This window comes from Pantherophis guttatus, chromosome 1 (genome assembly GCF_059756535.1).
Source record: "Pantherophis guttatus breed Tessera chromosome 1, ASM5975653v1, whole genome shotgun sequence".
NCBI lineage: Eukaryota > Metazoa > Chordata > Lepidosauria > Squamata > Colubridae > Pantherophis > Pantherophis guttatus.
This window is the reverse complement of record NC_142063.1, coordinates 101,979,480-101,994,262: the sequence shown is the minus strand read 5'-3', so window position 1 is coordinate 101,994,262 and position 14,783 is coordinate 101,979,480. Positions and strand designations below refer to the sequence as shown.

The following is a 14,783-nucleotide window of genomic DNA, read 5'->3' as shown; positions in this document are numbered from 1 at the left end:
CTTGGTGTGGGTGGCTTGGTGGGCATGGTAGGAGAAGTATACTGTAAAATCTCCATTCCCAACCCATTCCAGGGAAGGTTACTGCAAAAGCCTTGGTAGTACAGTGGTCTAAGGCACCCTGTTATTAAGCTGGTTATTAAGACCAACTGCCTGCAATTACTGCAGGTTCGAATCTCGCCAAGGCTCAAAATTCCAGATTGTCTCATTGGTTTTCAGTCAATATTCCTATTCATGCATCCTTTATCAACTTTCTTCCTTGCTTTCAATGATCTCAGCCTTATAAACGAATGAAAAACAATCTTCAAATTATATTCAATTATATGCAAATCAAGTCACTTGCCACTAGTGTGATTTTTTTTTTTAAAAATGCCCTTTAAAGACAAAACATTTGTTCTTGTTATTTTTTTTTCTAAAAGAAAGCCATTCAAATACTGGAATATGTGAGAATACTTACTGCAGACTTTCTGATGACAACAGGACTGATCATCAGGGACAATTAAAGCCACTTCCCCAAAGCGCTGGCATCTGACATCATAATTAACAGAGCAATTGTATTCCACAGCAGCAATGGTATCACTGTCCACACATTTGTGCATGCAGCAATCACTACTGGAAGTTTTCCAAATTTCACCTACTGCACGAGGCACTCCAGAATGATCTGTACAGGCTGAATTGTTTAGAAAAACTACATGCATTAATATTTTTCTAAAAATATTTTTAACACTGGTTCAGCAGTATTGTGTCTAATGCTTATGTGAATGCAAAACCGAAAGTTGTTGGGAATCAGGCAGAATGCAAATGTAATAAATAAAAACAATAGCAACCAACAATCTTCTAGAGTGAACAATGCTAGCACATAGATAGCTATAGGCTTCAGTTGCAGCACTACAGACAGAGAAAGATAATATGCTTCAACTTCTATACAAACAGTTGTAAGTATAATTCATAAAAAACTGAATCATTAGGATTCTTACACTGTAATCCCTAGTTTATTGATGTACTACAGTCATTCTTATGCCATCTATTGTTGTGAAACTTGGTTTGTCTCTAATATCTATTATAATCCACAAGAGATAAATTTGGAAGTATTTCTGAATATGCAGAATATTTCTACTATCCAAATAGACATTAAAAAAGAGGAACCTCTATAGACTAAGATATTGATCCAAAGACAAATAAATAAATAAATAAATAAAACCTCTCTCTATATAAGCACAATTCACAAACTAAAAATTGCTTCCATTCATGAATAGGCTCCTCTAGGAGATGACCAGGCTGATCCTGAGGGTGAGGTCAAATACGTCATCAGTTTGGAGTCATTCCACTCCCGCAAGAGACCTAAGTCCAACCTCCCTTGAAATCTATTGATTCTTATTTAGTGCCTATTTGCCTAAACTGTTAGTAGATCAAATTCTTGTGTATAGTAGAACATAATAAACGTGAAGTACTTTAAACTCAACTCCTGTTCCTGACTACTTGCACCAGACAGTTACCTCTATGGATGAACTAAGATCTATTGGCTATTCAGTTACCTGAATTTTATCACAGCTGTCTGGTGGATTACATATTTCTCATAGGCTGCAGAAGAAAAAAAATTAGCACCTACCACATTTCTCTTCCGGGATGCAGAGAGCTGAATGAATTCGATGAAGGATGGTTCCTTCTGCACAGGTGCAGCCCTCAGTGAGCACCAAGCAAGAGTATGAATCTTCTACAGTTGACTCTGTACTCTGACAAGTTCTTGGGGCGAGGCATGGATGTATACAAGCCTTATAAGTGAAACCTTCTGGACAAGGAAAGGCTAGCAAGACAAGAAGCACAGTGTTAACATAGTGTTGCTATTAATATGGAAGTCACCAGGTTATAAAACACATGCATTAACACTAATAAGCAGTGGTATTATCCCCTTCTCATTAGAAAGTAAAATAAAAAGAATTTTAGAGCTGGAGAATTGGGGGTGCTTAATCTTTGACATGCTCACAGTTCATCCCATTAATTTATTTCCACACTCAAAGCCCTTTTCCCACAACTCATGGCTAATGTATCTTATCATTTGCTCTGATGTTACTTATGGTAGTTCTGTTCATATAGTTTTATTGTTCTGAAAAACCCCGGTTGTTCCAATATTTACTTGCACTTGCAATACAATCTGTGCCCAAAGATTAACATTTCAAAAAATGGTTGATTTTGGACTTGAACTTAGATTCTAATATATTATTCCGTTTCATAGACTACGTTCTCTTATCAGCTTCCCGTAATGTAGCCTTATTGGGGTCAACGTACATAGTCTCATAACTAATACTTACAACAGTAACTAGAATTCCTCCATTCTATGCAGATATTAAATTTATTACACATGGCGACATAAGCAGACAGTGCTAAACACGGATCCTGAATATATTCAGTGTCTTGGATCCACAAATCACAAAAAGAAGCTGGAGAAACCTTAACACACATAAAAACATATATGTGGATTAGTAACTGACAGTTGAAAACCAGCATCATTAGAAACAACATATATCTATATCTACAGTATATTTTATTTATTTATTTTATTTTATTTCAAATTTATATACCGCACCTTCTCCCGAGGGACTCAGAGCGGTGTACAGCCAGATAAAAACATACAATACAAACATTAAAAACAATTAAAAGAATATATATCACTTTGGTCCCAGTTTAAAATGACAAACCAATTAAAAATATTTAAAAATACATTAAGCCAGCCCGGCTTGCTGAAAAAAGAAAATTTTAAGGGCACGTCGGAAGGCACTGAGGTCTTGGATTCTCCTTATCTCTGGGGGCAGCTGGTTCCATAGGGTAGGTGCCCCCACAGAGAAGGCCCTCCCCCTGGGGGTCACCAGCCATATCTATATCTATCTTTATCTATCATCTATCTATCTATCTATCTATCTATCTATCTATCTATCTATCTATCTATCTATCTACCTACTTACCTACCTACCTACCTACCTACCTTCCTATATACCTATCATTTCAGATTATAAATAGCTATTCATTCCTGAATTATTGTGAATTATGGATCCCACTTCAAATAGAAATATTGCATTGCATTCAAGTTGTGTCAAGACCATCAAAATATTTTCCCTTGAATAAATATCCCATTGGTCCTACTGCAAGGGTGGGCAACTTCTTATGAACATAATGCAATCTATAAATTGACTGTCCATTATTAATATAAAACCAGATTTATCAACAAGCAAAAAAATTGAAGTAGAAATCAAAGATAACATACATAAGGATGGCAGATGCTGAATGTTTGGCTAAACAACATATTTAAGCAAAATGAACAATTCATGGCTGAACAGTTAGCTTCCTGGGTTCTTGGTTCTCCAATATACTTCAATGTATCTGACACCAACCAGCTATCTGTGAAGATAACTGAAGCAGCTGCAGTTCTTACAACTGTATTATTAGGTAACATGAGGTCATTTGTTGAAATTCCATCACAGAAACCTGCAAAAGAGAACACCATGTATTTATATAGTTTACAATGCTTATAACCCACTTCAATCTGAAAGGATTATAAACCACATAGAGTATAAAACAAAAGAAAAACTTAGTAATCTTTTCCTCCAATACTACAGACCTGAGGAAAATGGCTTAATTTTACAGTTGCAGTTAATATCTAGAAAGGACTTACAGCCATTTGTACTAGAACAAGTGGTATTTTAATTAGGTGGTTCTTCTTCCAAACTTCTACCAAAGTTCAAACAGAACTTTTGTCAGCTTTGCAAGGTAGATCAAACAGGAAACATGACAGATGAGCTAATTCTACTTTATTGTAAAGTAATTATGCTGAACCACAACAGTATCAGAAAAAGAAAATAAGGACAGAAAGCAAAGATAAAATTCCAAGACTGGTGTACATATATATTATTCTACATATCATGTGGTACAGGATAATAGAACTGGCCTAGTTTGGCTGGCAAATTTAGCATTTTTATTCTGTGCTTTAAAAATTAGCCTCATTTCAGCTATAAATACTGTTGGTGAGCAATTATCATTTTCTACTCTCACATAATTACTCTTCAAGTTGCAATATAATTTATAAACAAACAAATGTGATATTCCCCTTAACAAAAGTGTGTGTACTGAATGGATGAATATACAGTATAAAGGTATAAAATAAAATATAACAAAATACTAAAGTTTGCTTACCACACAATCCCATTGTTTTTTGATCACTGGTTGCATTATGTTCAATTATCATCATCCCAGTATTATGAAACCACTGAATTTTAGTATTTGTTGGGGTTTTAATAAGATACATAAAGCCAGTGTCCTCAATTTTAAATCCATATTTTTTAACAGTAGGCCAAGCATATTTTGAATTGATCATTATCTAGAAAACATATAAAGAAATATTTAGGCAACGTTTAAGATTAGAGTTTGCATTTTCTCATAATAATACTTTTAATAAGTGTTTCTCCTTTTCTGTAAAATTCTATAAGAAGCATGATGATGATATAATTTGATTGAAATACATGAAGGTAATAGAGGATATAATACAAGAGAATTCAAAATATATTCCAACTGAGAAAAATCAACAAAACTAGATATCTGGATGTTATTGTAATTTTGAATTTTACCCTCTTTTCCCAAAATTCTAAAATACTGAGGCTGATATATTTTTTGCCAGTACATTGGTAAGTAAGTGTACATCTCCATCTATTTCTGATATAGTTTCATAGTAGAAACTAAGATTAACTGGACTTTCCAAAAATTCTGGATGGCTAAAATGGAAAACAAACAAAAGACCTTTCTCTGTCGACAGCCCCTATATTTTAACAAGCTTAATATTAACCTACAGTTGCAATTATATAGTAGTAAACCTTTATCAAATATATATTTTGTTCATTCAGCCTTATAAAACTGATAAAAAATACAAGACATAAAAAAGAGGACGGAAAATATTCCAACACTAACTGCAAAGTAGATATACTGAGAATTCCTATGCATGACTATTGAAGAATATAGTTCCACTAAATATATTCAGATTTCTTTTAAATAAGCACATAAAAGCTAGCAGATTTAACATGCCATTACTGCTTAAAAGGTTCTTATTCCCAACTTCAGCTGGAAATAAGTAATAAAGTAAGTTTGGTCTAGTGGTTAAGGCACCAGACTAGAAAGCAGGAGACCATGAGTTCAACTCCAGCCTTAGCAATGAAAGCCTGCTGGGTGACTTTGGGACAGTCACTCTTTCTCTTAGCCCAATCCACCTCACAGGGTTGTTGTTGAGGGGAAAATAGGAAAAGGAAGGTACGTTAGGTATGTTCTCTGCCTTGAGTTATTATAAAATAATAAAGGCAGGATATGAATAAATAAAAATAGTAATAATTAAAGGTAAAGGTACAGGTTTCCCTCACACATATGTGCTAGTTGTTCCAGACTCTAGGGGGCAGTGCTCATCTATGTTTCAAAGTCAAAGAACCAGTGCTGTCAGAAGACATCTCCGTGGTCATGTGGCCGGCATGACTAAACGCCAAAGGTACACGGAACGCTGTTACCTTCCCACCAAAGGTGGTCCCTATTTTTCTACTTGCATTTTTTACGTGCTTTCAAACTGCTAGGTTGGCAGAAGCTGGGACAAGTAACGGGAGCTCACCCCATTACGCGGCACTAGGGATTCGAACCGCTAAACTGCCGATCTTTCGATCGACAAACTCAACAACTTAGCCACTGAGCCACAGTGTCCCTTTTTGTAATAATTAGCAAAATGTTAATTAAAAAGATCAATAACATTAATAAACAATAGTTAATATTAATTATTTCAGTTACATCCTTCATTTGGAAATTGAAATTCTGAAAATTGGTTTTTAAAATCATAAACATGACTTGAACACCAACATTAAAAAGACCATACAAATTTTAGGAGACTTGGCCACCACAAATGAGATGCCGAAAACTACTAGGCAAAAAAAATAAATAAAAATAAAGTACTGAAAGAATCTGTTTGAATTTAATTTAACTTTTATTTCAAATGATATCAATTCAATTCAATCAGTTAATGTGTTTAATAGTTTCCCCTTACAGTTGGATTTTAAATCACAAATATCTCAAGGAACTCTGCTCATTTCTTCCAGAGGTTACAGTGGTCCCAAGCTTCAAGTTATGCCACCCAACATAAATCATAAAATTAAAAAAGTATGACTTAGAATTTTAATAAATCCTTTTCCCACAGGTTAACAACAATTACTAAGTAACAGAAGAAGTAAAGTTTACCTTTCTACTTAAGCGGTCAATGATAATCTGGTTAGACAAATATGTTAAATTCAGCATTGCCAAATATAGCTTAGAATAGGTTAAGATCCCCTAAATAAAACAACAAAAATAAGAATTTATTCACAAAGAATTACGAAGTGCTTTCCATCTCTCATAAAATTAAACAAAATGATAAAAAAAATATTCCTCTCCCATTGTAAGCCCCAATTTCAACTCCATCCTATATTCAACTGCCTTAATATTTAAGCGAAAATGTTTTAAAAAGTCACTATCTGAAAATATATGGAAAGGATTATTCAAACATCAGCTCCCAAGAAAAACAAAATTAATGATCTTCTAGCCTCAAAGTTTCTATTGGACCAGAGGTCTAAAGACTGTTTGTTTATGCATATTCTATAAATACAAAATAATTAACAAGATTTAGTACCATATTGGTATTTCTGTTGTCAACAACATGAATGCTTATAGCTTCATCTTGTGTTTGGCTGATTATATAAGATGCTTCTTTAAATAAAGCCACATGATGTCCATCAAAGGTGATAAAGCTCAGATCAGAGAAGAAAGTGCACCGACCTATCAAACATAATGTGAACTATTATTTTAAAAAATTTACAAAACAGGCAGATGGTTGCTGGCAAATGGAAATTCAATGTTTTGTTAAATTAGATAAAAGTATGTAACAGATACAGTAAATAATTCTTGAAAATTTGACAAGTAATTTCCTGATAAATAGGTTTGTGCTGCAAAAGAATCCTAATATGTGTGCAGCTGATACCAAGTCTTGAAAAATAAGAAATTCCGCTATTTCCTACCTTAAAACATTATTTTGTCTCCATACCATGTTTTACTTGAGATCAAAATAAGGTGAATCCAGGGTTGCTTTTTCTGAAATAAATGTCTGGCATTTCTTTCTATTTCCCCCTTTCACATTTCATGCTACTCCAGAAATTTCTACAATCCTTATCAAAATCTTAGGGGCACAAGATGCTACAGATAGAAGAAGGATTCAGTGAAAAATATATCTTCTTTCTTTGAATGGAAATATTCTCAGAACTGGAACTGGAAACTCTCAATCCATAATATTTGTTGTGTAAAATCTCTATATAACAAGTATTATTTTCAATATCACATTAATCCCTCTTCATTGAGTTCTATTCCATTGCATATTGTGCAGTTCCCCAATATTCTTCTGGTTGAACTGCTATAGTTTCTTATGTAAGGCAGGAATAATTTCTACCATCTGTTCCTTCCATACCTACCCTGAAGTTCAAGGTTTCATCAGCTTAATGCAGTTTTAAAATAAACACTATATGACTAATAACTCACATGCACATTCCCATTTGGGGCAGCATTTGTCGCCATTAATCTGAACAGCAAATCCAAGAAATCCACAGCTGGGTTGCGTTGCACTGTATGGGCAGTACTGGGATTGGTTAACTTGAATTAATTGTCCATCTAAGCAAATATGTTTTATGCAGTCATTTTCTGTGACAGGCTAAGGCATATTTAGAAAAGATTGGTTACAACTCTGAACAAAACAAAAGCAACAAGAACATATTTTCAAGAAATCAACATAGTAGAATCAGGAGCCTAAGTATCCAAGATCTCTTGAGTATTCAGGAATATGTTTTTGTTTTAATTAAGGCTGAATTCTAAAATAGCAGCCTTGAAAAATGTTCAATGTTTAGTTTAACATTAACAGTATGCAAATGATAAAAATAATGTTACAAAGTGAAGCTAGTTATTAAAATAAAAAAATAGCATACACACAAATACTTTCCCCCAATTATATGAGTAGTTCAAAAGGCCCAAATATGTTCTTAATCTTCTTCATCAATAATATTTAACCCATGAGCAGAATTATCAAGAGACTGGTTCAAGAAAATGGTTCCAGATCATGTTAGATTGCTAGTAGGCACATAAATGATCAAGGCATGGACATTTAGCACAATGTATTATAAGAAACGTGTCGCTAAAAATAAAGACTTGTTTGCATCACTAATTATGTTTCAATTACTATGACATATGATGTTTTCAGGGAAGTGCAGGATCAGGATAAATATGTGAAAGCCACAATTATTATTTCTATTTGTGTATTTATTTATTAATCTTGGATGCTATCTGACTTTCAACCACTCTGGATGGCTAAATTTTTAGCTAATAATAGAGGTAAGAAGCTATATCTTAATATATATTATATATCCATGATCTCTAAATTAAAACACACACACACACAATTCTCTCCTTTCATATGGTGGGATAAAGATCAATTAATTATGTTACTCACTATACAAGTTGGCTGAGTTGCTATCTCTCCAGGTGGTATGAAAACTGGTGCTGAAGTACCTGACATAGTTTCAGCAGTAGTAAAATTTGCAGCGTATATTGTGCCAGAATCATATACTGGTTTGGTTGATAAATAGGTAGGAGCTGCTGTAGCTGTTGTAGCCTTTGGATGAATTGGTAGTAGTGGCAAAGAGCTTGCTGATGCTGTTGTTGCCTCCTTCACAAATAGGGATTTTGATATTGCAGTTTCATTAGTGGAACTAAGTGGAGCAGGGAACGTTGGTGAATGTTTGCTAATTGAAGGTGATGGAGTAAGCTTTGTAGCCAATATTTCTCCATCAGCTTCTAGTATTTTGGAAGGTATGCTCTTTGTTTCTGAAATATCAGAAGGTACTGGAAATAAAGATGTGATAGATTCTTTTGTTCCTGTTGTTTTTTCTAATGATTTTGTAATACTCTGGGTTGTTAGTCCACTTAGTTTTATGGGTGCCGAACTAGAAGAAATAGTGGAAAGTGGCATTTGTTTAGATAAAGTTATTGTCTTTTCTCTAGCACTTGTCTTCACGGATGTGAAAGCTGTTGAAATGGGTGTTACTAATACTCTTTCTTGTGAATCTGTTTGACTCATAATTGAAGTTTCTGGTGCTTCCAATATAAATAGTGATGGTGACGTTGATTTTGACACATGAAACAAAGTGCTGGATTCTGTAGATGAATGAGAAGGACTTAATGCTTGCTTTGTGGTAGGGAAAAGGGTCTTGGATTTTTCAGTAGGAAAGGACTCTATTATTTGCTGGGTTGTTTCTTTATCACTTACAAGTGGGATTTGGGGTGAAAATAAAGAAGTGAGTGAAGCAACTGAAGGAGTAACAAATGGATGTGAAGTACTTTGGAAGACAGAAGGCACTGCTACTTTGACTGACTCTGTTGTTCTTAAAGTACTTTGGGGATAAATACTTGTCTGTTCAACTGGAAACTGATACGCCGTAGAAGTTCCTTTTGTAGTTAAATAAGCTTTAGAGGTCAGTAAAGAATCATGCTTCCCTGGTATTTGTGTTATAAGGTATGGAGGAACAGATTTGTCTTTTACATGGGTAGAAATGCTTTCCGTTGGAGATGTACGAACAAAGGAAGTGGCAATCTTGGAAGTTACAGATGACTTTGTTGTCTCAACTGACGGTTTTGCAGTGGTTGCTACTACAGTTATCTTTTGTGTTGAAGTAAACAAAGGAGATGTTTTGTTCACTAGAGAGATTATGGGAGGAAATGTTGTTACAGAAAGAGTAGCTGAAGAAAACAAGGTTGATATTTCTTTGATTGATGCCACTTCAGTTGGTGACCTGCTGCTAAGTTTAGTAAATGGAGGTAAAGTAACCCTAGATTCTTTTACTGTCAATTCTGGAGTTGATCTTAAAGCTATTGTGCTTGGTGATACCATCCTGAAGGTGGTCTTTGAAGTAGTTGGATGAACAGCAGCAGCCACAGGAACCTGAATTTCAGATGATGAAGGAACAAGACCAGTGTCTATCTTTGACGTTATAACTGTAAAAAGGGACATTGGAAGGTGAGAAGTGGATGGTTTTCTTGTATATAAACTAGTAGTTTTTTCTGATTCTTTTTTACTAAGATATTCTGTTGCTTTGTCTGTATCAGTAACAGCATGTTGAATAAATGGATATCCAGTTGTTCCAACTGATTCTAACTTTTTAGTGACCAATGGACCCGGGACAACAGTGGCTATGACTTCTTCTATAAATGCAGATTCTGTTTTCGATTTTGTTACACCAATAGAATCTGGAACACTTGCCTTTGTGGTTTTCAGGAGCAAAGGTATTTTGTGTTCTGTAGATATTTTCTGGGAAGTTGGAATTGATGATTCAGATGAAGTTGAGGTTTTAGAGGTTCCTATTGTAGACAAAGGTGTAACTTTATAAGATGAAGCAGTTGGAGGCTTTGTCAGGTTTGGCTGTATAAACAGTGACTGCTCGGTTTGTAAATATGTTTTGGAAACTATTGTAGCAGGAGAAAAGATATCAGTTTTTCCAGGAACTTTAGAAGTAAAAACTTGAGGTTTTGATATTATAGGTGTGTACAAAGAAAAATATGAACTTGTTTGATATGTAACATTTGATGTTGCTTTTGGTATTTCCTTTTTAATAGTAGAAACTAAAACACTTGGATGTGTCAAGAACTTGTGGGGAAACTGTGTTGGTACTGGAGTTATTGGAATAATAGTACTTTTAAGTTGTTCTTTGATTAAAGCAACAGTTGTCTTGGATGTTTCTGAAGAACCTGGCTCTAGAACTGGTTTTGTGGCTACTAAAATAGTAAATAAAGGAGCAAATGAAGTTTTAGTGTCATTGGTGATTATTAGAGTTGGTTGAGTTACTCCTGGCTTAGTTCTAGTTGGAGTTGTTTGCCTTGATGTTGACAAATGGGAAGATATTTCCAAAGATGGCAATGTTGCTTTGGTAAAAAACTGACTAGTATGCTCTATTTTTGATGTTACTATTGATGAAGTTTGGCTTTCTGTCATGTTTTGAAGTTTTCTTTCTATGTCCTCTGTAGGGAAACTCTGAGCATCTATTACTTTTATTTGTGAAACTAATCTAGATGCATCTAATGATTTATCTTCTGTAATACTTGATGGAGTCACAATGGAAGTTGGAGTAGCTGCTAATTTACTTTCTGCTTCAGTGATTGTAGATGTTAAGGGGATTGAAAAGCTTGTCATACTGCTTGTCTGCAAAGTATCCAAAGTAACTACATCAGTTGTTGATGGAGGAACTACAGATATGGGGCTAAAATCAGTTACAATGTGTGAAAATCCTGGCAATCCACTTGTATCAAAAGCTGATTGAACTGAAACAGCTGATGTAGCTAAAGTAATACTTGGCAATGAAAATGTTGATAGTTTAGCTTTTTCAATGGTTGAACTGAATTGCTGTTTTGATGCAGGTGTTGTTTCTCTAAGTTTTGATGCTGGGGTCACAGAAAAAGCTATTTCTTTACTCAGAACTGCTGCAGAAGATTGAAGAGCTCCAAAAGCTGTATGTGTCTTTAAAGTGGATGGTAGAATTTGAACTTCAGTTGTTGGTTCAATGCCTAAAGTCAAAAAACAGATGACTAGTACATGAGGCATGTTTAGTTCAATAATAGACAGAATTAAATCCAACAGAATTAAAAGTGTGGAATGGCACAGCTTTAATAAACTGTTATTAATTTCTAACATCATAAACGTCATAAATATAATTTTATTAATTCAAAATTTCATAAATATAATTTAATTAATCCCTTACTGAACACTTCTATAATGTCATATCTTTGTGCAGTGTCTTATTGCCAAAACCTCTTTTTCCTTTGCAATTGTAAATCCAAATGTAGCTATTCCATACAGTATATATCTATTTTAAAATTCTGTATGTAGGAAGAAGCTTCAGGGAATCAGCCTTCTCACAGAATAAGGACTTAAGATTTAAAGTCCTTGGAAATGAAAGTGATTTGAAGGTATTACTTTCTTAAAAGAACAGAGTGCATGCTGTTTTAAGAAAACACCATGCATATATTTTTTCCAGATGGTGTGTAGAACTATTCACTTCAGTTAGTATAGTAGGGGGAAACTGCAACAGTCAAGCAGTAATGTGAGGGAACTTCATTTGGCAAAGATGAAACTTTGCACAAGATATTGGGAAGATGTAACTTTATAATTAACTTGGGTTACTTTCCTAAATTGAAGCCTGAAATAACAGCTTTTAAACACTATAATTTTGATTCAATATTACATTATACGTACAGTCTTCAAAATAAACACATCTTTGAGTGAGTTCATCCAGCACCAAATTCAAAGGACACATAGGAACACATCCTTCCACTCTAAAATAAAATTAATAATAATTAACTTTTCATACAGCAAAATGTATCATTGAAATAAGTACTGAGTAATGTTCCTAGAGAATGATCAACAAAATACCAGTATATGGGTACATGTATTCTTAATTATGTTTATTCATCATAGAAGTCAACTTTAATTGCAAATTACAGCCTTAATTTCAAAATAACTGAAGCTACCAGAAGCTTAGCTAACTGCTTCTTTTTTCCTCTTTAACTAATATTGTGACCAAGCTAAATTACTTTTTTACTCTGCTGAGCTAATTCGTGAATGATGTGACATTTGGAATAGATATATACAGTATATATATATATTTGCTGAATGATGAATATTTCCATTTAGAATTGGCAGAAAGCCCTTACATGCTGCTTACATAAAATTATGTTAAGTCCTCACATATGTAGAAACTGTTACACTTTACACAGAGCCTGTCAGCCTTCCAAGTAATGTACCCCATAGAAAACAGAACTCCAAGACAGGCAGGTTCCTCAAAGAACAGTTTATTGGATACTTCATATTGGCATAACTTGTGAAAGCCGACTCTGAAATTTCCCACGGCTTTCACCTGATTAAAAGTAAAAGTTTCCCTTTCTCCCCAAGTCACTGGTCACGCTGTCCAGTCCAAGTGCTGGCAGGTTGCTTGGTTACTTGCTCCTCCTCCAGCCAGCCACCTGTGAAAATGTCCTTGGTTCCCACAGGAAAACTTCATTGTTTTGGCTACAAAACCCAATCTCTCTCCCCCCTCTCCGTCCCACCGTTGTGTGACAACCCTGAAGCCTCCAAGATGGCTTCGGCCAGGTTCAATTCAGGGTTGACAGAGCCTCTATTTTGCTCCTAAACTGATAGGCAATGTATTATTTCTTTTTTAGAGACAGTGTTATTATTTAAATTATAAATGTACTTACTTTGGAACAGTCTGACAATGTTTTGCCAAAGGATCTCTGCATGTCTTGAAACAAGGACTTGAACAAGCATCATAGCGCCATTCACAGGTTGAGCGGGATAAAAATTTAAATTTGCTATCTACAAATAAAAATTCATTTGTATGAATGTCATGTTTATGCATGCACATGCACTCATATATTCTAGCTCATAAATATAGAACCCTCTTTCAGCAACCTGCACTGTTAAATTTTACTGGCAACGGAGGTAGCCACTAAATAGCCACATGCAAATTGCAATCCACAGTCCACTCTTTCTTCAATTCATAAAATGAATGCAGTGATCTTTAAGAACTTATCCAACAACAGGATTAAACAGAACGACATTTATATCTGAAAATATAATTCTAGTGGCCAAATTGAATGAGATAAAATATAATTTAAAATTATAGCACTAATAACACCAAAAATGTACTGGATCACTCACATTATAAAGTTTTTCTCCAGTGTTTCAGTGAAGATTAACAGAAACAAATACCCTCCAATTTTCTTTTATTTCCCTTCTCCACCAAAGTCAGATTGACTGGGTTGGGTTTTGTTTTTTTTTCAAGCTGCTAAAAACCATTTTATTCAAAATTTGATCACTATTGCTTTCAAAAAAAAAAAACAAATACAGTGGAGAGGTTTTACTCTGTTTTTTTTAAAGCAAGACTTGTGATTCAGTTTTGCCATAATTCCCAATTTTAAAATAAAAATAAAACTTTTTGCTCTTTTACTGCCTTTAAAAAAACAATGAATTCAGTATTTTGTAAATTAATTAAATGAAAAGTTTAAAGTCAAACTCTTTACTTATCTCTCTGTAGCATTTACCCTTAGGTACCCTATTTCACCCAAAATAATACATCCCCTGATAATAAGCCCAATCGGGCTTTTGAGCACAGGGCAATAATTTATTTATTTATTTATTTATTTTAAGGCCATATTGTGCTTATTTCAGGGTTCAAAAAAATATAAGACAGGGTCTTATTTTGGGGGAAACACGGTAGTTTAATTATTTATCTATATTTGCCTACATTTATATGTATAATGCTATATAGTATTTGTTATTCTCAACATTATAATCTATTCTCTCATTCTGTCCATTTTATATATCATTCGCCTCAGTGCACAGGTATTAGGCAATTCGGAATCATTCAGATTTGAGAAAAAACAAATGTTGGAAATATATGGCAGGAAGCTTTTTGTAGTCCCCCAAGTGCCACCTCTACCCCCAAAGTGGAAAGATATGTAGGTGGCAATTCACACAGTTTTTATATTACAAGTTCAACTAACCCTAAACTTCCTTATACCGGTATGTCCTTATATTGCATTTTACTCAGGAGTTACATCTCCGGGTGATCCAATATGGAATTCCTTTATGTTTGCCTCAGTTGGAAGGAATGTTTTCATATTACAAATGCAGCAACAATATCTATTTA

The 14,783-nt window shown here is 34.3% G+C and overlaps 1 protein-coding gene across 1 annotated transcript in view; it reads right to left on the bottom strand.

Moving 5' to 3' along the window:
* OTOG (otogelin) overlaps nucleotides 1–14,783 on the bottom strand; it is a 93,978-nt gene that overhangs the window by 15,008 nt on the left and 64,187 nt on the right. Inside the window, exons 34-44 of the mRNA XM_034418640.3 lie at nucleotides 13,330–13,447; nucleotides 12,329–12,408; nucleotides 8,537–11,640; nucleotides 7,576–7,744; nucleotides 6,677–6,822; nucleotides 6,250–6,339; nucleotides 4,183–4,366; nucleotides 3,257–3,477; nucleotides 2,307–2,445; nucleotides 1,607–1,801; nucleotides 455–667 (exon numbers count right to left, since the gene is read on the bottom strand). Coding sequence (XP_034274531.3) covers nucleotides 455–667; nucleotides 1,607–1,801; nucleotides 2,307–2,445; nucleotides 3,257–3,477; nucleotides 4,183–4,366; nucleotides 6,250–6,339; nucleotides 6,677–6,822; nucleotides 7,576–7,744; nucleotides 8,537–11,640; nucleotides 12,329–12,408; nucleotides 13,330–13,447 — 4,659 coding nt within the window. The remainder of the gene's footprint in view (nucleotides 1–454; nucleotides 668–1,606; nucleotides 1,802–2,306; nucleotides 2,446–3,256; nucleotides 3,478–4,182; nucleotides 4,367–6,249; nucleotides 6,340–6,676; nucleotides 6,823–7,575; nucleotides 7,745–8,536; nucleotides 11,641–12,328; nucleotides 12,409–13,329; nucleotides 13,448–14,783) is intronic.